Source organism: Balaenoptera acutorostrata, chromosome 19, assembly GCF_949987535.1.
Source record: "Balaenoptera acutorostrata chromosome 19, mBalAcu1.1, whole genome shotgun sequence".
Lineage (NCBI taxonomy): Eukaryota > Metazoa > Chordata > Mammalia > Artiodactyla > Balaenopteridae > Balaenoptera > Balaenoptera acutorostrata.
The window spans coordinates 53,591,786-53,613,616 of NC_080082.1; the positions used below are offsets into that span (position 1 = coordinate 53,591,786).

Here is a 21,831-nt window from a genome sequence, read left to right on the forward strand (position 1 = left end):
AGACCAAGGAGGGGCCTGCTGCAGTGGATCAGGTAGGAGACAGGATGGACCAGATCAGGATGCAGGCAGAGGAAGGAGGGAGGAGGGAGAAGATTCTGTGTAAATATTGAGAATTTTTTGGTAATTTTATAATTTTCATATTCATCCTCATATTCATTCCACAAAGCAAAACAAGTGCTACTATGAGAAGTTACTAACAACCTCCAGGAGAATCCACTGGTCTGTTCTGTTCATTGTTGTATCACTTTGTACCCAGAACAGGGCCTGGCACAGAGTGGGTGCTCAGTAAATGTTTGTTGAAGGAAGGAATGAACCTATGCTATCTTGAGTTCTCTGTGAAGGGTCTCAGAAACATTCCTGAACATTTGTTTACATATTAAGATGGAAAATCTGCTGAGTCTATGCTGGATTTCCAGGAGCTATGTAATAATTCAAATGGCTCCAATTCAGGGTGTTACCTACTACTGATGGATTTTACTGTTTGCCTTCCAATTAAAAATGGTTTTTTTCTAAAGGATGAAAATCCTCAGTATACAGTGCAGACTGTATTCTGGAATCCTGGCACCATCTCCTGGCTCTGAGGTATTTCACCTGCCAACTTACAACCTGAAATGGCCACTGCCAGTGAGTAATTAGGGGGTGCCTTCTGGTTTTGTGCTGGGGGCACAATGGTGACTGAAAGAGTCCAGGCTTCCTGGAGCTGCCTCAGACAGTGGCAGCCCAGAGGGGTCAGGGCCAGAATGGGGGAAGTACAGGCAGAATGGTCAGGGCTGGGATAAAGCACTGAGGGCTTTATCGGATGTCCCCCATGTCCTCTGAACCTTCCTTTTGCCTTGCTGCTCTGACCACAACCTAGCTCTCCCATGAAGACATGTCTTTCCATTGCAGCCCTTCTAAGCAGAGGCTGTTTTCTCTTCCTCAGCCTTCATGCCCCCTGGGCCTGTAGATAGCATAAGCTCCTCCGTGCTCCCCGTGGCCGCTTCTAAACCATTCTCTGCCTCTTCTCTAAGCCCCTAGCTTTGAAGTTTATACACAGCACCTGCTCCCATTCTTGTAACCAGCTTTATCGACTCCCAAGTCACTGCACCTCATCGCATCTTTTTAGCTCCAGGCTCACTGCCACACAAGCTGCTCCTCTCATAATTCTTGGTGATTTCCCAATTCAGGTAGATGAACCTTTGAGCGTTCTGGCCTCTCGATGCCTTGACTTCCTCTTCTCTAGCGATCTCGTCCTCCACCCAACACTTCCTTCTCACACTTAGACTTTGTGCTGGGGACACAATGGTGACTGTGGAAGCCCCGAGATCCCAGGCCAGTGGGGGAGAAAGGCCCACCCCCATACAGTGGCAACCCCAAAACCACAGCCCCTGCAGAGTCTCAGTTCCATGCGTCTCACTGTCTGCCCATCACCTCCTGCCTTTCCAGCTCACTCCCACTAAACCTATTGCTCCGAGGATCCTTCACCCCCATAAGCTGACCTCCTTTTCCCTGCCCCTCACCCCCTTGTGACCACAGTACTCTCACCACCCAGCCCGATTCCTCATCCAGTGTTCTCTCCTTCACTCACACCCTCAAACTTCTAACTTTATCTTTTGCACCCAATTGAGTCCACTCTCCACCTCCTCCGCACCTGCTCACTGGAAGCTGAATATGGATGGAGAAAAACCCACACCCACCCTGGCTGGTCTCACTTCACATTCACGACCACAAACCCAAGTGGGCCCTAATGCGGCCCAGCCATCCTATCGCATGTCCCTAATTAATTCATTCTCACATTTCCTTTTTTTTCTTAATAGTATGGGTAATGTGCTCATTTTAAAATGCCTGATTAAGGCATAATTTACATACCATAAAATCCACCTATTCTAAGTGTATAGGTCCACACATTTTAGTAAACGTACACAATTGTGTGCCCATCACCGCAATCCAGTTTCAGAATAGATCCATCATCCCATTTCATACAAATAAAACCATACAATATGTAGCCTTCTGCGTCTGGCTTTTGTCACTTAGCATCATGTTCCAAATGGTTGCATGTATCAGTAGTTGGTTCCTTTTCATTGCTGAGGATTCATCATATGGCTATACCACATTTCGTTTGTCTGTTCACCTGTCGAGCATTCGAGATGTTTCCAGTGTGCAGGTTATTAATGCTGCTATAACCATCCACTTACAAGTACCGGTGTGGACAAATGCTTTCATTTTTCTTGAGAGGAGTCCCAGGAGTCAAATGGCTGAGTCATGTGATCAGAGTATGTTTACCTTTTTAAGAAACTGACACACTTTTCCAAAGCAGTTGGACTCATTTTCTTGAAGGATTGTTTTGCGCTCTCTCTTCTCATCAGACCTCAAAACTTTCTCTTTCTTTCTTACTCTTAGCTGATGACCTTGCTTCCCACTTGCATGAGAACATACAAGCAATCATAAGAGAACTGCAGTATCCTCCTATCCCCGTATCTACCAGGCAACGGCACCTGTTACCTCCTGTGCCGTAAAAGAAAACTGTTTTTGTGCTCATACACTTCACTTCTGACACCAAATGTATCTCCACACCAAGCAACTCTCCAGTTCTCTGCAGACTCCACCTGCTGACCTATAATTTAATTCAGTTCGGACACTAAGTACCCGGAGTTGCATCAGACCCCACAGGTTAAGGACGGAAAGGAACAGAGGAAATCACTTTAAGTGAGGTGGTTGTGGAAGCCCTCTCTAAGGCAGCAACATGTAAGTGGACATTTGAAGGATGAGAAGCATCTAGTCATGTGATGACAGCTTTTCGCAAAGGAATGAAGTGAAAAATTTTGCCATGTTCAATACCCTGAAAGATCAGGTTCCCAAATCGTAGTTAGCAGGAAGTACAGTGATAGGAGATGAGTCAGAAGAGGTTAACAGGGGCCTTGTAGGACAAGGTGAAGGAATTTGATTTTATGACAAGATAAATTTATAGCCAGTGGTCCTATTTACATGTAAAGAAGAGTCATCTAGTGGCTGTGAGGATGAATTACAGGCAGGGAAGAGCAGATGGTAGGCTATTGTTGTTGACATGAGTGAGGATGGTGGTGACAGTGGGCACAAGAAGAAAGACAGACAGATTTCAGGTGTGTTTTGATACCATCCAAAAAGATTTGTTGATGAACTGAATAGATGGCAAAGGGGAGGGAAGAAGCAAGAACATTTCCCCATTTTCTGGCTGCTAGACTGAGGATTGGTAGTGCTATTCACTGAGGTGGGGAAGACCACTACAGGCAGGGCACGAGACAGGTTTCAAAGGGAAGAGAGACTTCAAGTTTTGACTTGTAGTTTGGATGAACACATTAAATCCTTGCTCCAACTCTGAGAGGTAGGTACTATCCTTAGTTCTACTTTATTTTTTAAATATTTATTTATTTGGCTGCACCGGGTCTTAGTTGTGGCACGCAGGATCTTCGTTGCTGCATGCAGGATCTTTAGTTGTGGCATGCAGGATCTTTAGTTGTGGCATGCAGGATCTTTAGTTGCAGCATGCAGGATCTTTAGTCGCGGCATGCAGGATCTTTAGTTGCAGCATGCAGGCTCTTAGTTGTGGCATGCGGGATCTAGTTCCCTGACCAGGGATTGAACCCGGGCCCGCTGCTTTGGGAGTGCAGAGTCTTAACCATTGGACCCCCAGGGAAGTCCCATCCTTAGCTCTACTTTAAATATGATGCTTTTGGCTGAATGTTTGTGTCCCCTCAAAATTCATGTGTCGGAACCTGTCTCCAATGTGATAATATTTGGAGGTGGGGACTTTGGGAAGTGATAGGTTGTAAGGGTGGAGCCTTCATGAATGAGATTAATGCCTTTATAAAAGAGGCCCAGAGAATACCCTTGTCCTTCCAACAAGGGCGCGTGACATAGCCACCTATGAACCAGAAAGCAGGCTCTTACCAGACACCGAATCTGCTGGTGCCTTGATCTCGGACTTCCCAGCCTCCAGAACTGTGAGAAATTTAAACTTTTGTTGTTTATAAGCTACCCATTTTATGGTATTTTGTTACAGCAACCTGAGTGGACTAAAACGTATGAGGAAACATTAATGTGCCAGGGTTATAAATGATAAAGTCAGAATCTATTGCTCTTTCTTTTCATTTTCTGCTTCTTCCATCCAATTATTCATCTTCTCATCCATCCATTTTTCTAATCCTCCATTTCTCCATTTTCCCATTTCCCCACCCATCTTATTCCCAATCTACCCATCTATCTCCATCCATCCATCCCCTCACCTGCCAACAAATATTCATCATGTGCCAGATTCCCCAGGCATCTGACACCTACCGTGCAGGAAGGAAAGTCAGGGATGAGAAGACATTAGACAGGCACATTGGTATGCAGCTTAGCTTAAGCTATTTATTCAATGCTTTCACAGTTGGCCTCAGTGGCTCAGCAAAGGGGTAGAGTGGATGAGGGACATACAGTGACAGAGTGCATCCTTCAATTATTGCAACCTCCAGGAGGTTCGGGTCCTGAAGTCCTCATTCCCGGTGGATGACTGCTCAGTCCTGACTGCAAGAGACAGACACTTAGCACTTTTTGTAGACTGAGCACCCACCCCGACTGCCCCTTTCCCATGAGGACCCAGGTGCCCCTGCTCCAAGTAGCCTGGCTTCCAAGCTACATTCCTCACCATGGGGAGAAGTCCTGTGCTCTCCACTTCTCCAGTGCTGTCTCCTGGGAGTCATGCCCATCGTTGGTCTGGTCTGCGTCAAAGTTTCCGCAGGCCCCACACAGCATCCCAGCATGGTCGTCGCTGACCACCACAGCCAGCTGCCCATCGGTGCCAAGCTGCACCCGAACCCCCGCCTTCTGCTGGACTAGCACGGAGCCATCCGGATTCCGACTCACGGACACAGATGTTAACACCTCAGCTGGGAGACCCACTTGGAGACCATTCACCTGGTGGTTGGGGGAGGGTGGGTGAGACACAGAGGTGAGGCCGGAACCGCAGGAGAGCCGGGGTGTTACTAGGATGGAGACCCCACGGAAGACAACAAGTTCAAGGAGTAAAAGCAGAGAGGCGGATTCTGAGAGAGATGAAGACCCGGATGAATGCACCAAATGGAGAGATGGAAACCTAAGGTAGTTGGAGATGTGGATGGATGGATGGAAGGACAGAGAGTGGGTGGATGAACAGATGCATCAGAGCATAAGCAGGCGTGCACACAACATTCCAAGGGCGGCCGGGGTTGGGGGGAAGCACTTGTACCGGATAAACAGTCAGTCAAACCCCAGCATCACCCTGTCTGATTCTAGTTTTCAAAAGAAAAGAACACTTGAGCATGTCCTGTAAGTTACTGGTTCCCTAACAAGGCAACTTCATCCCTTATTTTTTCAATGCTGATGTCTGAAGACAAGTAATGACCTAGCAAGTATAATAATCATGTGAGAAAATGACTATTTCTCCATTACTGGCTGTGGACTCAGTAACCTTGTGAGTTTTTCCCTTTAAATAACTGTTGTCTGTTGGTTTTTTTTTTTGTTGTTGTTGGTTTTTTTAAAAAATAAATTTATCTATCTATCTATTTATTTACTTATGGCTGCGTTGGGTCTTCATTGCTGCACACAGGTTTTCTCTAGTTGGGGCAAGTGGGGGCTACTCTTTGTTGAGGTGCGCAGGCTTTTCATCGCGGTGGCTTCTCTTGTTGCGGAGCACAGGCTCTAGGTGCATGGGCTTCAGTAGTTGTGGTGCGCGAGCTCAGTAGTTGTGGCTTGCGGGCTCTAGAGCGCAGGCTCAGTAGTTGTGGCACACGGGCTTAGTTGCTCTGTGGTATGTGGCATCTTCCCGGACCAGGGCTTGAACCCGTGTCCCCTGCATTGGCAGGCGGATCCTTAACCACCGTGCCACCAGGGAAGTCCTGTTGTCTGTTTTCTTCGATGAGTTAACCCTTCTAAAGTTAGATTCCCTAGCAAGCCTTGTTTCAAAGAAAAGTACTTTTTTTCTAAATGCTTTTTTATGTGACTCTTCCTCTGCCAGATGATTGGAGAGTTGGGTAGATAGACTGGAAAGATAGGTAGATAGGTCTGAAAAGATGGATGGATGGGTGGGTGAATAAATGGATGGATGGAAGGAAGGAATGGAGGGAGGGGAGGGAGGAGGAAGAGAGGGAAAAAGGAAAGAGAGGTGGAAGGAGGAAAGAAGAAGGAGGGATGGATGCAGTGAAGGATAGTTGGAGAGATGGATGGAAAGTTTCACCTGGCTGCAAGCTTCGACGATATAAGAACTGGGTCTGAGTTATCTGTGTTACCCAGCACGTGGCCTGGCGCAGAGGGAACAGGGATGAACGTATTCACAGAACCAAACGTTTCCTGGGTACCCTCTTGGTGCCAGGCCCTGATCTGGGTACCGGTGACAAAGTGATGATCAAGATGAACAGGATCCCTGCCCACCTGAGGATTATATTCTAGTAATGGAGAAAGGCAACAAACACAAAGAAATAATGGATAACCTCAGATAGTGATAAGCACTTGAAGGAAATAAGCCAGAGTAACAGCACTGAGTCTGGGATGGAGTCAGAGCTTCCATTGGTAGTTGGGAAAGGCCTCTCTGTAGAAGCGATGCCAGAACTGAGGTCTGAAGGATGAGAAGGAGCCAACTCTTAGAACATCTGCATTGCAGCAGTGGGAACAGCGAATGCAAAGGCCCCGAGGTGGGAACAACCTTGCTCTGTTGTATGAATAGAATAAAGGTCAGCTTGGCTTATTATCAGCACAGCCAATGAGGGAAGGAGTTGTAGGAAATGAGGTTGGTGAGGTTGGCAGCAGTCCAATCACACAAGGCCATGGAAGGGAGGTGGCTTGAGTTTGGAATGTTGTTCTGGGAAGTCACTGTAGAGTTTTAAGCAGCAGAATGCCCTGATCTGATTCACATTCCTAGAACATCTGCTGTGTAGAGAATCGTTTCTTGATAGAGGAGCGAGGGAAGGTCAAGAGTAGGGGTCTGTTCACCCGAATTATGGATCAAGCAGAGGGCCAGAGAAAAAGAGTGACTGGTCCAGATTACACTAACAAGAGAACTCAAGCTTCCCTGCTTTCAGCAGGGCTGAGTCTTGGACCACCTCGATGCATTGGTGGAGGGATGTAGACAGACCATTCACTGGGGGAGAAGTGTGTGGAGCATTGGCTTTATCGCCCCACTAGACCCAGAAGACACCAATGGGTGTCTCTGCCATCAATGAACAGGTCATGGAAACAGAGACATGGGAACTTTAGGGCAGCCTGACATCTGTGTTTGGGTCTTAGGCTCTATTACTTGGGCCACGGCTGATTAGACTCTCAGTCAGCATCAGCCCTCAGTTCGGCCAGATTCTCTCTCTAGAAATTTGGAATTGGGGTGGTGAGAACTGTGGGGTTTGGCCAATGCAAGGCAGTGGTAAGTCAACAGAAGTCAAGGGGCAGAAGGGAGGACCCACTGGGGCTGGAATGGACTCATGAGGCAAACAATGACAGGCCTGAGGGGGCCCTAAGAGCAAGCTGAAAGACGGCTGAGGGAAGGGTCAAGTAGCCTGGAATTGAGAGAGTCCAAAGGATGTTCCCACTGAGCAGGGCACCTGGAGTCCATCTTGGTCCCTTATATCCACACAGTCACCACCACACTCCATTCCCATCAAAGTGGTTCAGAGCCTGGGTGCTGGTGGGTTCAAAGCCTGGATCTCCCAGGTACTCTCTGAGTGACTTGAGTAAATGATGTCACCTTTTGGGGCCCTAGTTTCCCCTCTGTGTAAAATGGGGATAATAATAGTCCCTGTCTCATGAGTATGTTGTGGGGAGTCACAGAGAATGAAGCTGATTTGGTGGACAGCAAGTCTAAAACACAGAGGTACAAATCTCGATGACACTGCCAGGCACCTGGATCCAGCCACTCCTGAAGCTCTGCCCCTGGATTTTCTAGTTATGTGGGCCAATCAATTCATTTTTACTCAAGGCACTCTGAATTTGGTTTTCTGTCACTTGCAACCAACAGAGTCTTGATTAACACTAAAATCAAAACTAGTAAGTTACTTGAATGTGTTTTTGCTCTTCAAGAGCTCAGCCAGAATAGAGGGACTAAGTTTGAAGTATTGACACAAATACAAATCCAGAGAAACAAACTGCAGAGATCTGTAAAGAAAACAGACAGCAAGACAGATGGGCTGCCAGGAATGTAGGGACACTGCAACAGGAAGAACAAAGCCCGGGGGAGACATGCCCCCTGTGTCCAGGCTTACCCACACGCCCTTGTTTCGGGTCACGGTCACCAGTCCATCCTGGAAGAAGATGTGAACCCGGCCCAGAACTTCAGCTTTGCCGTTGCAGGGCCAGACATCAGCGACCACACGGTACCACGGGACGGTCTCCTGTAGTCCTGGGCAGCGGAAAGAGAGCTCGTAGATGCCGGGGGAGCTGACGGCACTGCGGGCCCCATCGAAGGTGGTGAGGTTGGCATCCACAGAGAGGGAACAGAGGCCATGGGGGACCCAGCAGTCCCGGGCCCCAGCCTGGACCTCGCATACGCGGCCTGGCGGACAGCTGGCCGCCTGACACGTCAGGCCGGAGCTTGAGGAGCAGGAACAGCGCTCGCTGCAGTCTGAGGTCAGCAGGGAGGAGTTCACCTGTGCACAGAAAGGGGTCAGTTTACAGTGGTGTGGTGGACTGCAAAATCAGACACAACCCTTCAACCCTCTGGATCCATGCAGAGTGACTTTGCAGTAGCTCCCATTAAGAAATGGAGTTTATTTCCCCTTCCTCACGAATCTGGGCTGGCCTTACGACCATGCCTTGGTTATTACAGTGCAGCAGAAGCAACGCTGTGCCAGGTTCAAGCCTGGACCTCAAGAGACCTTACAGCTTTCCTCTCTCTTTCTCGGAACCCTGCCCAGACACCACGGGCCAGCCTGCCTGAGTATGAGAGACCCCGTGGAAGAGAGACAGCCAGCCCTCAGCTGACCCACTGGGGGGCCACAGATGTGTGAGTGAGCCCAGGGGATGGCAGAAGAACTGCCCTGCTGATCCCAGCCCAAACTGCAGAGCTGCATAATTGTGAACTAAACAAACCGTTGTTTTAAGCCACTATGTTTTGGGGGTGGTTTGCAACCCAGCAAAAGCTAACTGATACAGGAAGGAGTGGGCACTGGAGATATTCCAGAGTCCTGGCACCCCCAGCCTAGAACAGAGGGCCCTGGAAACCCAGTTCCAGGAAATGGACTTTCTCCTGGTTTTCTCCTGTCTGAGTGGCTGTTCTTTCTTCACTGCATTTTCAAGTTCCTCCTCATCTCCCGAATCCTGAACACTATCCTGCCCAGGGCTTAGTCCTCAGAACTATTCTTTCTCTATCTACCATTTACCACCTGGTGATCTCACCAAATCTCATGAAGACTAAAAGCAGTGTCTGATCCTCAGTTGCACCCTGGCCCAGGGTGTGGGTCGGGTGGGGGTAATTGTTATAGAGACCATTATTGGGACAACAGGTGAAATTCAAATAAAACCTTTACGTTAGATAACAGTATCGAGTTAGTATTAATTTTCTGACTTTGAATTGTATTGTGGTCAGATCAAATGAGTTTTTTTATTCTTAAGAAACCCTTGCAAAAGTATTTAGGGGTAAAGGGGTACTATGTCTGCATCATACTCTCAAATGGTGCAGAAAAAGCAGTATGTGTGTATGCATACAAACATATATATATATGGAGATGGGGGGGGATGATAAAGTGGCCAAAAAGGTCAACATTCGAAGTACCTGAGTAAAGGGTAGGCAGGAGTTCTTTGTACTATTCTTGCAATTTTTCTTAAATTTGAATTATTTAAAAATAAAAGTTTGAGAACTTTAAACAAAATGAATACATTTAATTAAAAAAAATTACCATCTCTATACTGATGACTCTCACATTTATGTCTCCAGCCCAGACCTCTCCCCTGAATATCAGACCCACAAATCCAAGAAACCTTCTAGCACGGGCAGAGCGGTCAAGGCTGGCATGGGGAAGCAGAGGGGTCTGTGGGAGTCCAGAGGAGGAGCCTAACCCAGCCTAGGGGATCAGAGAGGGCTTCCTGTAGGCGGTGAGGCCTGAAGGAAGTAGTAGGAGGAGTTTGGCATCTTCTTCCGCAGAAGTCCTGCACTTCTAGACACTCTAGCCTACCTTTCTGCCGTTAATAAAACTGGGAGGAACGGGGAAGGGAAGTGGTAATCCATCTTTCCTTTATTTGATAAATATGCTTTTGAAGAAGCAGGACAGCCTAGTAGTTCAGAAGGTGAGCCCAGGCTGCTGGGGTGTGCATCCCAGACTCCCCACTTGCTAACGGGTAGCCTTGGGCTGACTTCTCTTTGTCATCCATAAAATGGGGAAAATAACAATAGTATGTGTCTTGTAGAATTGCTGTGACTATCAAATGACATCTATAACAAACTTGGTGCATAGTAAGAGCTCAAAAAATATCAATCACAAAAGTAAATCAACTATTAACTTTCGATTCCCATTATTAAATGACTGTAGCTGTGCTGCTGTAAATTACTATTATTTTTACTGAGTGTGATGAACATTGAGGGTGAGGCCCAGTGCTCAGTGAGTGCCTTTCAAGCACAATCACCCCCGATTCCTCAGACACCTATGGTGCAAGGATGATGATTAACCCCATTTTACAGATGGAGAAAATGAGGCTCAGGAAGGAGACTGTAGTAGGCCCGATAATGGCCACCCCAAAGACATCAGGTCCTAGACCCAGTAAATGTTACCTTATATGGAAAAAGGGTGTTTGCAGTTGTGATTAAGAATCTTGAGATGTTGAGATTACCCTGGGTGGGCCTTAAATACAATCAAGTGTATCCTTATAAGAAGGAGCCAGAGGGAAATTTTATGACACAGAAGAGGAGGGGAAATGTGACATGGAAGCAGAAATTGGAGTGATGTGGCCATAAGCCAAGGAACGCCTGCAGCCACCAAAAGCTGGGAGAGGCAAGGAACAGGTTTTCCCCTAGAGCCTCTGGAGGGAGTGCCGCCCTGACGACATCTTGCCCCAGTTATCCTGATTTCTGTCTTCTGGTCTCCAGAACTGTGAGAGAATAAATTTCTCTTGTTTTAAAGCACCGAGTTGCGGTCATTCGTCACAGCAGCCACAGGAAACTAACACAGGAACGTTACTAACATTGAGTCACACAGCAGGGAAGTGGTGGCAGCCTCTCTGTCCCCATCCTCGAGGCGGTCAGCACAGAAACTCTGAGTCCCCCTCAAGCTCCTCCACCCTCCCTGCCCACCTCAAGCTCCTGCTTACCGGCAAGTATCGGCCGTCATGGGTGCAGCCGCAGTCTTGGACAGGGATGCAGACACCCTGGGACAGCAGGAAGCGGTCGTCACACTCACAGCCCTCAAAGCAGCGGGTGGTGCAGCCCGTGAGGCCAGAGAGAGCCGCACAGGAGCCCTGGCAGGAGCGCGTGCAGATGGAGTAGTGGCTGTGGGCAGGGCACTGGAGCGCTGCGGAGAGAGAAGGCAGGGTGGCGTCACGCCTACACACGGCCACTGAATAACGAATGGGGCCTACTGCACACCCAGCTCTGGGCTGCCGGTGCTGGGGACACAGCAAGGAAGACAGCTCCAGGCCCTGCCCTGTGGAGCTCATGTCAGTGGGACAGAGAGTGATGGCCCAGGGCTGCACTGGGGAAATACAGACAGAAGGTCCGGGCCAGGGTGCGGGAAGCAGAGGCAGAGGGGTCAGGGCCAGGCTGGGAGCTGTGAGGACGCAGGGGGGGCAACCAGAGTGAGGGTCTGGGCTCTGGCTCAGCAACTGGTGGATGGTGTGGCTGCCCCGAGATGAGGACCAGGATCAAGGAATAGGAGGTGTGTGAGGGACCCTGCGGACACCAAGTGGAAAGTGTCCAGGAGGTCACTGGACCCATGAGGCTGGCAGTCAGGAGAGAGGTCAGACATGGAGACAGACAGTGTCTACTGCCAGCACCGAGGACAAATCTAAGGCTATAAGGGTAGGTATGGGCCTGGATGTAGGTCCTACCCTGAGGAGAACGAAGGAGACACAGCCCTGCCCTGGGGGCATGAGTGGCCACTGCCTTGTCCAGGAGAGTCCAAGGAGACATGGCCCTGTCCTGGGGGTTTGAAGGAAACAGATAAGCCCTAACTGGGGGTATCTAAGAGGTACAGTCTTGGGCTGGGCGTCTGAGGGAGCTGCAGCCGTGTCCTAAAGGATCTGAGGGGCTATGGTCCCATCCTGGAGGAACTGGGTGAGCCACAGACTCAGGCTTTATTGTGTGAGCTTCTGACCTGCCCGACCCACCCTCCAAGGTCACCACAAAAATGTTCGGGATGGGCCTTGAGAAGAACTGTATCTGAGGTCTCAGGAGAGCGGGTCCCTGAAAGGAGTCTGAGAAGGGCCAGTCAGCCAGGCAGGAGGGAAGCCAGCAGGGTGTGCTGTGGGAGGAGCTGGGGACTGCTCCTGAGATGCAGACAGGACAGGGAGCAGGCCAGAGGGGGCCCCCGAGCCTGGGCTGAAGTCCTCCCAGGGGCCCATGGACACTCACGGCAGAAGCTGTCTGTCCTCCAGGGCTTCACGGCCACGCCAGCTGCCTGGCAGGCCGCTGTGTAGGCTGACAGGCTGCGGCAGAGGGCGGCACTGTTGCCCTTCTGGGCACAGAGGTCATACACGCACTGGCGGAAGTACTCAGAGGGGCTCAGAGACGCATGGCAGGCGGAGAAGGGGCCCTTGACATCCCGGAGCCGCCCGCAGGCCTCAAGGCTCTCATGCGGCGCCGTCTCCTCCGCTGAGCACAGGGGGCAGCCCTGGGGCCCGCAGCCCTCGCTACAGCCCTGGGAGGAGCTGGGCGCCCGCCATGCGGCTCCAAAGGCATCCTCGCTGGGGGCCGTGGCGCCACCGGGCAGGACAAAGTCATCGTTCCAGTTGCCGTTGAAGTTCCCACAGAGGCCACAAAGCCGGTCACGGAAGGGGCTAGGGATGGATATGAGGACGTGGGCATCGCCGTCAAAGAGAAGACGCAGCTCCTTGGTGGTCTGCAGAATCATGTTCCGGCCCTCGGCGGTCACCCGCACGTGGCCCACGGCCACAGGCAGGGCTACGGCCTCGCCGTCCACAGTGACCTGGATGGAGGGTCAGATGCGTCAGGGACTCATAGAAGCACAGGTAAGGCAGGTAAGGCAGTTCCCTCAGACTCCCAGGATGCAGCTGTCTCTCTCTCAGTCACATTGAGGTGGGACCATGTCCTCCCCAGACTTCCCAGGGCAGGGTCGTGTCCCCCTCAGAGACCCCAGGGCAGGGCTGTGTCTCGTTCAGTCCCCCCTGGGGTGGGGTCATATCTCGCTCAAAACCCCCAGGGTGAGCCCTGTCCCCCTCAGAGCCCCCAAGGTGGGGCCAGGTTGCCCTCAGACCCCCAGGGCAAGGCCATGTCCACTCACCTGCGGCCCGCGAGCCAGGCCCACAACCTGGCCAGCCACAGTAACCACCAGACGCTGGGGATCTCCAGCCGCATTCTTCTCAAGCACAATGGTAAAGTCCTCGTCCCCAGGCTGCGGGTGGCAGACCTGGGCCAAGATATAGGAGCAGGAGCCATGCAGGTCATAGGCACGGCCGTCGAGGGTAATGTAGTGGACGCCCCCGCTGGCCAGGCAGCGGCCACAGCCTGTAGGGCGACAGGCCTGGACCCCGTCCTGTAACCGGCACTCCTCATAGGGCCCACAGGCCGCGCCCTCCTGGCAGCTGACCTGGCCGCCCGGCCCACACTCGCAGCGCCGCCCACACTCAGAACCCGGGTAGAAGTCCTCGCCCAGCGGGTAGTAGCGGCCCTCGTGGAGGCAGCCGCACTGGCCCACAGGCACGCAGGTGTCTCCACTAAGCACAAAGCCAGCGTCGCAGACACAGCCCTCCCGGCAGGTGGATTTGCAGCCCTCGGGCGCTGAGAGGCTCGGGCAGCTCACAGGGCAGGAGTCACCACAGAGCTTGTAGTGACTGTGGGCCGGGCACTGGAGGGCTGTGGGGACAAGAGGGGAATGAGCCAGGCAGGCACGAGGGAGGGGGACACAGGGGAGGCACAGAGCGGGAGAACCTGCCCAGGTGAATCTGTATGTTTTGTCTGAGCACATTTCGTGAGTGAATCTGTCTGGGGATCTGAGCGGGGTGCCTGATCCACTACATCTAACGGGGGGATTCAGTGCGGGGATCTGGGGTCTCTCTGCCCAGGTAGTGTGTCAACCGGATCAAGTGTTTCTAAAGATCGAGTCGATCTGACTGGGTGAATCCAACCTCATATATCTGACCAAGATATGCAGGAACCAACTGTGAGTATCTCAGGGTGTGAATCTGGCCGGGGTGTGGGCCCAGATATACCTTGGGGTATGAATCCACACGAGTATGCCTGACTGTCAGTGTCTGACCTGGAGCCTCTCACGGTCTCGATGACAGGGTCTGTCAGTGTGTGACTCTGACCACATGTATGTGGATTGGGTGAAGCTGACAGGATAAATCTGACCAGGAGATCTGTCTGAGGGGAACTGCCCAGGACTATCTGGCCATGAATCTGTATGTATCTGCCTGGGGCTATGTCAGGTTCCTGATTCTACGTGGGTGTATCTGCCTAAGTGTGTCTCAGTGTAAATGTGATCAAGTGTCTCTAACCAGAGGAGTCTCTGTCTGAGGTTATGGGACCAGTTCTATCCGACCCTGTGTATTTCCCTGTTTAAAACCGTCTAGGGGCATCTGACCAGGTGTAACTCTCTAGGTCTCTCTGACCAGGGGGAGCTGAGAGAATCTGCCTGACCAGGTGTTATCTAGCTGTGTAGCTTGGACAGGGTCAGCCACCCCAGTCTATCTGAGCGCATGAATCCTGAGAGGGTACTGGACGCAGGGTTTCCAACCACGTGTATCTGAGTCTCTACCACTTCAGTATGTGACCTGGTATATTTCAGTGTGTGAACGCCAAGATGTTTCTTTCACAGGAGATATCTGGGCTCAGGGGAGGCAGGGTGGTGCCTAAGCCCCACCGAGGAGAAGGCTCTTGTCTTAGAGCCCTGGGAACGGGGGAGGAGGGGAGACCCCTGCTATGCGGCCCATGCATGGATCAGTACTCACGACAGAAGTCCGGTCGCCTCCACTCGCCGAGCTGGGCCCCAGCGGCCTGGCAGGCTGCCACATAGGCGGCCACGGCAGGGCAGAGGCCTCCCGGATGGCCCTGAGCCTGGCAGGTGTCCAGCAAACAGGCCTGGAAGTACTGCGCGGGCGGCACGCGGCTGTGGCAAGGAACCAGCGGGCCGTCGGGGGCAGAGATCACGCCGCAGGCGTCCGGGCCGCCGAAGGGCTCCTGCTGCTCCTGCGTGCAGGGTTGCGGGCACGGCCCGGGCACGCACTCTTCGCAGCCCTTGGCGCCGCCCACTTGCCAGCCGCCCGGGTTCCCGCCCACCGCATTCAGGTCGTCTTTCGGGTTCTGGTTGTAGTTCCCGCACAGGCCACAAAGGGCGCCCGCGTACGCCGCCGGCACGCGCAGGCGCACGTTGTTGTCTCCGTCGAAAGCCAGCGAGATCATCGTGGCCGTGGTTACCACCACGTCGGCGCCGCTCAGGTGTGCGCGCAGGCGCGAGTCCAGCTGGAAGGGCAGCGCCACCAGCTTGCCGTCCACCTACAGGGTCGGGGTGGGAGTGGGGGTAGTGAACGTCGCAGGCACAGATTCGAATCCTGACTCCACTATCTAGTGGCGGGGGGGGGTGGCGGGTAGGGTCCCTGTGCACGTGACCTCCCCCCTTGTAATTAGTAGTAGTACTAATAATGAGCGACTATAGGCACGATGTCACTGGCTCCTCACACTACCCTCCGAAGCAGGTACTGTTCTTAGACCCATTTTACAGAGGAATAAACTAAGGCTCAGAGATGGGGAAGCCACTACTCCAAGCCATCCAGCTCCAAGGCCTATACTCTCGATCCCTCCATCTGCCCTGTTAACCTGTGAAAGGCAATCAGAGTAGTGGCAGACCCCTAACTGTCCCAGGCAACTCCAGGGCTGGCACATGCTCTTGCCTGGCCCACTGACCCCTCACCTGCAGCTGTCGAGGCTGGCGGGCACTGAGGGTGAAGCTGTGGCCGTAGATGTGCAGGGTGACAGTGCGGGTGTGACTGACGGCCTGGCTGCCCCGGTGCTCGTTGGCTACAATGACCGTGAAGTTCTCTACCCCCGGGGGTAGTCTGTGGCAGGGCATACTCAGCAGGTACTCGCAGGCGCCTTGGAAGTTGAAATGGTGTCCATCCAGGGTGATGTAATGGGGGTCACCCCAGGCCTTACACTCAGCTGTGCTGATAGGGTGGCAGCCATGCTGGCCTGAGGGCAGTAGGGCACACTCTTCACCTAGCCCACAGCTGGCAGGCTTGCAGACCAGTGAGCCACCGCCAGGCCCGCAGTGGCACCGCTGGGAGCAGGTGGCATCAGCCCAAAACTCGCTGCCTGCCTCGTGGTAGGTGCCGTTGGCCCAGCAGCCGCAGCCACCATCCAGGGGAACGCAGCGGGCGGCGCTCAACACGAAGCCTGAGTCGCACTGGCAGCCCTCGGTGCAGGGGCCCTCACATGGGGCAGGGGCGGTGGGGGGTGCAGGAGACGGGCAGCTGGCTGGGCAGGGTGGGCCGCAGAGCTCGTAGTGGCTGTTTTCTGGGCAGGAGAGCTCTGTGGGTGGATGAAGAAGCGGGAGGGAAAGAAAGGGAGAGAATGGTGTCAGGAAGTGGGGTCTGAGGATAGGGTAGGAGGAGACAGACAGAGACCACGAGATACAGAGCAGGAGACAACGAAAGACCCAGAGACAGGGAGAGAGAGGATGAGAGACAATCAAAGGGAGACACAGAGACAAGCGCCAAGAGACTGAGAGACAAAAACAAAAACAGAAAGACAGAGAGAAAAAAACAAACAAACAGACCCAGAAGGACTGGAGTGAAACCAAACCAGCCCCAAAGAGACAGGACCCCTGCCCCCAGCTTCTGCTCTGTCCCCCAACACTCACCGCAGCCGGCCTGCGTCCTCCAGTCCTTAATGACAATCCCAGCAGCCTGGCAGGCGGCGGCATAGGCAGCCAGAGCCTGGCAAAGTATGTCCTGGGCCCCACCGCCCAGGCAGACATCCAGAACGCAGCCCTTGAAGAAGCTATCAGGGGCCACATGGGCATGGCAGGCAGCGAAAGGGCCTCCGGAGCCAGGGGCCAGGGGTCCACAGAAGCCGGGGCCCCTGTACTCCTCCAGTCGGTCCTCGGTGCATGTTGGGCAGGACCCCTGACATTCATCCCAGCACAGTGGGTCCCAGCCTGGAACCCGCCAGCTGCCGCCCCAGACGGGTATGGAGGGAGCCAGCGTGCCGTTAGGGAAGGCTCGGTCGTTGCTGGGGTTACGGTCCATGTTCCCACAGAGCCCACACACCGCACCGTGATAGCTGCTGGGCAGCGTCACCTCCACTCGCCAATCCCAGTCATAGCTGACCCGCAGCCCGAAGTTGGTGGCCAGCACCGCTCTCGATGCGCCCTGGGTGACTGAAAGCCGCCCACCGGCCACAGAGACAGGCAATGCCGTCAGCACGCCGTTCACCTGGGGGAAGAGGGGGAAGGGAGGCAAACACAGGTCACTGGAGATGCCGAGGCCCGGCTCTGGCCCCCTGCCTCCCTCGCTTGTCCTGCCGTGGCTGGGAGCTGCCAAGGCCTTCCCCGTGACTGCTGGTCATATAGTCATTTGACAAACATTATGGACATCTGCTCTAGTCCAGGCCCTGGAGAATGAAAGCCCACTCTGCTGCTTTTTCTGGGTTTCTCTTTTGATCTTTGTCTCCCTCCCTTCTCTCTCTCTCTCTCTCTCTCTGTTTCTCTCCCTCTTTCTACATCTAGACCTATCTCTCTCTCTCTGGATTCTCTATGAGTTTCTCTCACTTTGTCTCTCTCTCTGGGCCCCCTCCCTTCTCTGTGTCTCTCTCACTTGTGCACTGTCTCTCTCTGCATCTGTGTGTGTGTGTGTGTGTGTGTGTGTGTGTGTGTGTGTGTGACATTCTCTCTCTGGGTCCATCTCTCTGGGTCTTTCTCTGGGTCTCATTCACCTAGTCCCTCCCTCTCTCATCATCTCCTATGCATCTCTCTGTGTCTGGGCATTTCTTCCACTCACTCACCATCGTTTATTGAGGGCCTGCTCTGTTCCATACCTCATTCTCTCCCTGTGAGCTGCCATTAATCTGCATCTCCATTATTCTGGGCAGAAAGGGCAGTCCATCTCTCTCTCTCTCCATCTCTCTCAATTTCTCTTCATGTCGGAGGCTCTGGGCCTCTCATTTGTTCCCTCACAAACAATCAAGGGTGCTTACCTGGGGCAGACCCTCAGCTGAGCACTTTACATGCATCACCTCACTGTGGGGCAGGGCCTGCTATGATCCCCATTTCACAGATGAGGAAACTGAGGCCCACCAAGTCAAGTCATTTGCCCAACATCACACAGCTCATAATGAGAGCCTGGATTCAAACCCAGATCTCTAAAAAGGCAAATTCTAAAATGGCAAAATTTAAGTCCTACATTAAAGCCCTTAACAAAGGGCTAGGCTCATTTAATTCCCAATAGAGGGGTGATGTTTTTGTTGTAATTATTATTGCTCTCGCTGCCATTTTGTTTCAGGCCTAAGTGAAGAGAGAGAGCACTGAGCTCCTAACTGTGGCTGGCAGGACCCTTCCCACCCTACCTGGGGGCTCAGGGGCCATCCTTACCCGGACTTTGCCAATCTCGCCTTTGTGGATGGAGATGTTGGTGTTGAGGGTGGTCACGGTAACCAGCCTCACGTAGGACACAGAAGGGTTGCCCCGGTTCTCATTCTTGGTGGTGACAGTGAAGGATGTCAGGCCCTGGGCACTGCTCCCTGGGCAGCTGGTTGATGCCAGCACATAGTTACAAGTGCCCTGGAAGTCAAAGTTCCAGCCATCGAAAGAGTGGTAGTGTGGGTCACCCCACAGCCAACACGTGGCCTCGTAGTTGGGCACGCACACACCCTGGCCATTCTTCTCCTGGCATGTCTCCTGTGGCCGACACGTCACACCATGGCACGGGTCTGGGGGCAGAGGAGAGAGGACCTTGAGGGGCTGCCAAGCATATGACCAGCTACTTCCCAGCATCTGCCCCAGTCTGTGCGAGGGATACTGGCTCTAAGAGCAACTGGGGGTGAGACCAGATTCCAGGTTCCTCCCATCTGAGATGCAGGCCCTACAGTCTGCCATTTCTGAGACCAGGCCCTGGGCACCCCTCCACGTCTGAAACTCTGTGTCCAAGACCCTTTCAAAGGTCCCCACATCTGAGACCCAGGCCCTGCTGTTTGTTGTCTGAGACCCAGGCCCCAAGGTCCTTGCAGCCAAGACACAGGTCCTAGGGTCCCTACATCTGACACCCAGGCTCTGGGGTCCCCTTGCTTGAGATCTTAGCCCCAGAGGACCGAGGTCTGAGACCAGAGACACAGGAGTCCCTGTGTCTGTGATGCCAGCCCTGTGAGCATCCATGAGAACATCTACAGCCCAGGGTTCTCTGTGTCCAAGACCTTGGGCCCGGGTTCCCCCATACCTGAGCTCCCAGCCTCCTGGGGGCCACCACACCTGAGACCCAGGTCCTGGAGGTCTCTGTGCTCAAGACCAAGGTACTGCAGGAACTTTCTGGTGAGAAACTAACCCCAGAGGTCCCACCATTTGAGACCCTGACCCCGGGGTCCCTGTATCTAAGTCTCATAGCCTGGCAATCCCTCTGTGCAAGATTCTATCTCCCTGGGGTTGCTGTGCCTAAGACCCTGGCCTTGGGGGATCTCATTTCTCAGGCCCTACCTCCGAGGGTCTCTTTGTCCAAGACTGTTCCTAGGGCCACTGAATCTGTGAACCCAGCTTTTGGAACCCCTGTGCCCAAGACCCCAGCCTTAAAACTTCCTTCTCTCTCCCCCGTGCCAGTTTTCAGTTGACTGCCCCTTAGCTCCAAATCCACCAATAAAGTTAGGCTTTGTCAGCAGAGGGCGCTGGAGGGTCACGGCAGGAGGAAGGGGCTGCTCTGCTTCCAGTGGGCTTTGCTCTCCAGGCTCCAGGTGGCAAGCAGGGCCAGCAGCCTGGGGGACACCCACTCGGTGAGGTTCACTGGCCCCAGCTGGTTTCCCAGCGAGTCATTCAGGCACCCCGGCAGGTGGCTTCCCAATGAGTTTTGCCAGCACCCCAGTGGGGGTTTTGCCACCTTCCAGCTCAGCCTGAACAGCCTCTCTGCCACCCTGCAATGAGACCTGTCTCTCAGCCGTGGAGTGGGGGCCGTCTTCCCAATTCCTCCCTTCCTTAGGTGCTCTGCTGTAACCTTTGGGGGCAGGGGCTGCTCCCTACATCTGCTCTTCCTGTGTTCGTCGGCGTTCTTTTTATCCCTTAGTAGTCAATCCCTATTACAAGCAAAGAATTCTATTAAACTGTCCCTATTTAAGCTACTGTGTGGCTTCTGTCTCCTGTTGGACTCTGACCAAGGTACTCTGGTCCCTGGGAGTCCCTGATACCCTGCCCATCAGCCCTGAGATCTCAGTCAATTCTGGAGGTATATCCCTTTATCCTCAGGAATAAGGGAATTATTCTCTGCCCTCCACCCCGAGAAGTCAGTCCTGTGGGGTGGCTTTGTGGCTTAGACTTAATCCTGAGGGGTGTCCCCTGTCTGAGAGTGTGTCTCTATAAATCCCGATCTTCCACTTGAGGTGGGTCCTGTATTCAAGACCCTGGCTTTGGTGGGGTCTCTGCCTTAGACCTCAGGACTCTGCTTTCTGTCCCTGTGGGCCCCAGTCTCCTCTACCCCTTGGGGATGGTGTCTGAAACCCTAAGCCTAAACCCGCATACCAGTCGCCAGCAAACTATACACTTCCAGCTTCCGGCTTCTGTAAATAAAGTTTCATTGGAGCCAAACCCCTTCACTTACAAAGTCCACAGCTGATTTCATGCTGCAAAGGCAGAGCTGAGTAGTTGTGACCGAGACCGTATGGCCTGCAAGTTTAAATATTTACCATCTGGCCCTTTAGAGAAAAAGTTTGCCGGTCCCTGCCTTATACTGAGGGTCTCTGCCATCTGCCCTGGGAAACCTATCCCTGAGGGTTCCCACAGCCTGGTTTCCACCGTAAGAGTCCCTGCCTTCCACGCTGGAGAGCTACTGCTCCTGGCCCTGGGAATCCCAGCCTAGGGGTCCCCAGGTCTGAGACTTCAATCGTTAGTCCTCTGTGCCTCCCACCATGAAGAGCCGGGTCACATCACCCTCGGCTCCAGAGTCCCTGTCCTCTGTTACCCCAGCCACACCGGCCCTGGCCCCAACCCGGCACCTTTGTTGACGCAGCTCAGGACGCCTCCCGAGGGCTGGCACAGCTGCCCTGGATTGCAGCTGTGGTCCTGGCAAAGCAGGCCTTTTCCGGCATGGCATACGCACTGCTGCTGGCAGTTGTCAAGGAGTACAGTCTGCCCCAGCTGTGGGGACAGAGGACACAGCTATCAGGGCGGGAGCTGACTCTGGCAACTTTGGTGTTCCGGGCATAAAGGGGTCTGGAGGACATAAAAGGGACATCTTCCAGCAGGGTGGCCCCTTGTCTAAGGCACAGCATGGCCTTGGGGCCCAATTTATTCATTCTTTCAGTTTCATTCATTTACTCACTCATTTGTTTATTCCAAAATAGCTACTAAATGTCTGCTGTGTGGGAGAAACATAGGAATTAAGGGCAAAGGCTCTGGAGCAGATTGCCTGGGTCTGAAGCCTGTTTCTGCTGTTTCCAAGTTACACCACTCTGCTCAAATTATTTAGCCTCGTTATGCCTCAGTTTCCTCATCTGTAAGTTTCAGGTAATAATGGAACCAA

The 21,831-nt window shown here is 53.0% G+C and overlaps 1 protein-coding gene across 2 annotated transcripts in view; it reads right to left on the minus strand.

Moving 5' to 3' along the window:
• Positions 1-4,351: 4,351 nt before the first annotated feature.
• Positions 4,352-21,831, minus strand: part of FCGBP (Fc gamma binding protein) — a 49,596-nt gene continuing 32,116 nt past the window's right edge. For both annotated transcript variants that reach the window (XM_057534767.1, XM_007179969.3), the window contains 11 exons: positions 21,305-21,446; positions 18,708-19,045; positions 16,980-17,553; positions 16,032-16,648; positions 15,073-15,616; positions 13,404-13,975; positions 12,515-13,088; positions 11,257-11,456; positions 8,220-8,603; positions 4,643-4,911; positions 4,352-4,521 (listed from right to left, as the gene is read on the minus strand). In XM_057534767.1, coding sequence (XP_057390750.1) covers positions 4,512-4,521; positions 4,643-4,911; positions 8,220-8,603; positions 11,257-11,456; positions 12,515-13,088; positions 13,404-13,975; positions 15,073-15,616; positions 16,032-16,648; positions 16,980-17,553; positions 18,708-19,045; positions 21,305-21,446 — 4,224 coding nt within the window. In that variant the 3' untranslated portion in view covers positions 4,352-4,511. The remainder of the gene's footprint in view (positions 4,522-4,642; positions 4,912-8,219; positions 8,604-11,256; positions 11,457-12,514; positions 13,089-13,403; positions 13,976-15,072; positions 15,617-16,031; positions 16,649-16,979; positions 17,554-18,707; positions 19,046-21,304; positions 21,447-21,831) is intronic.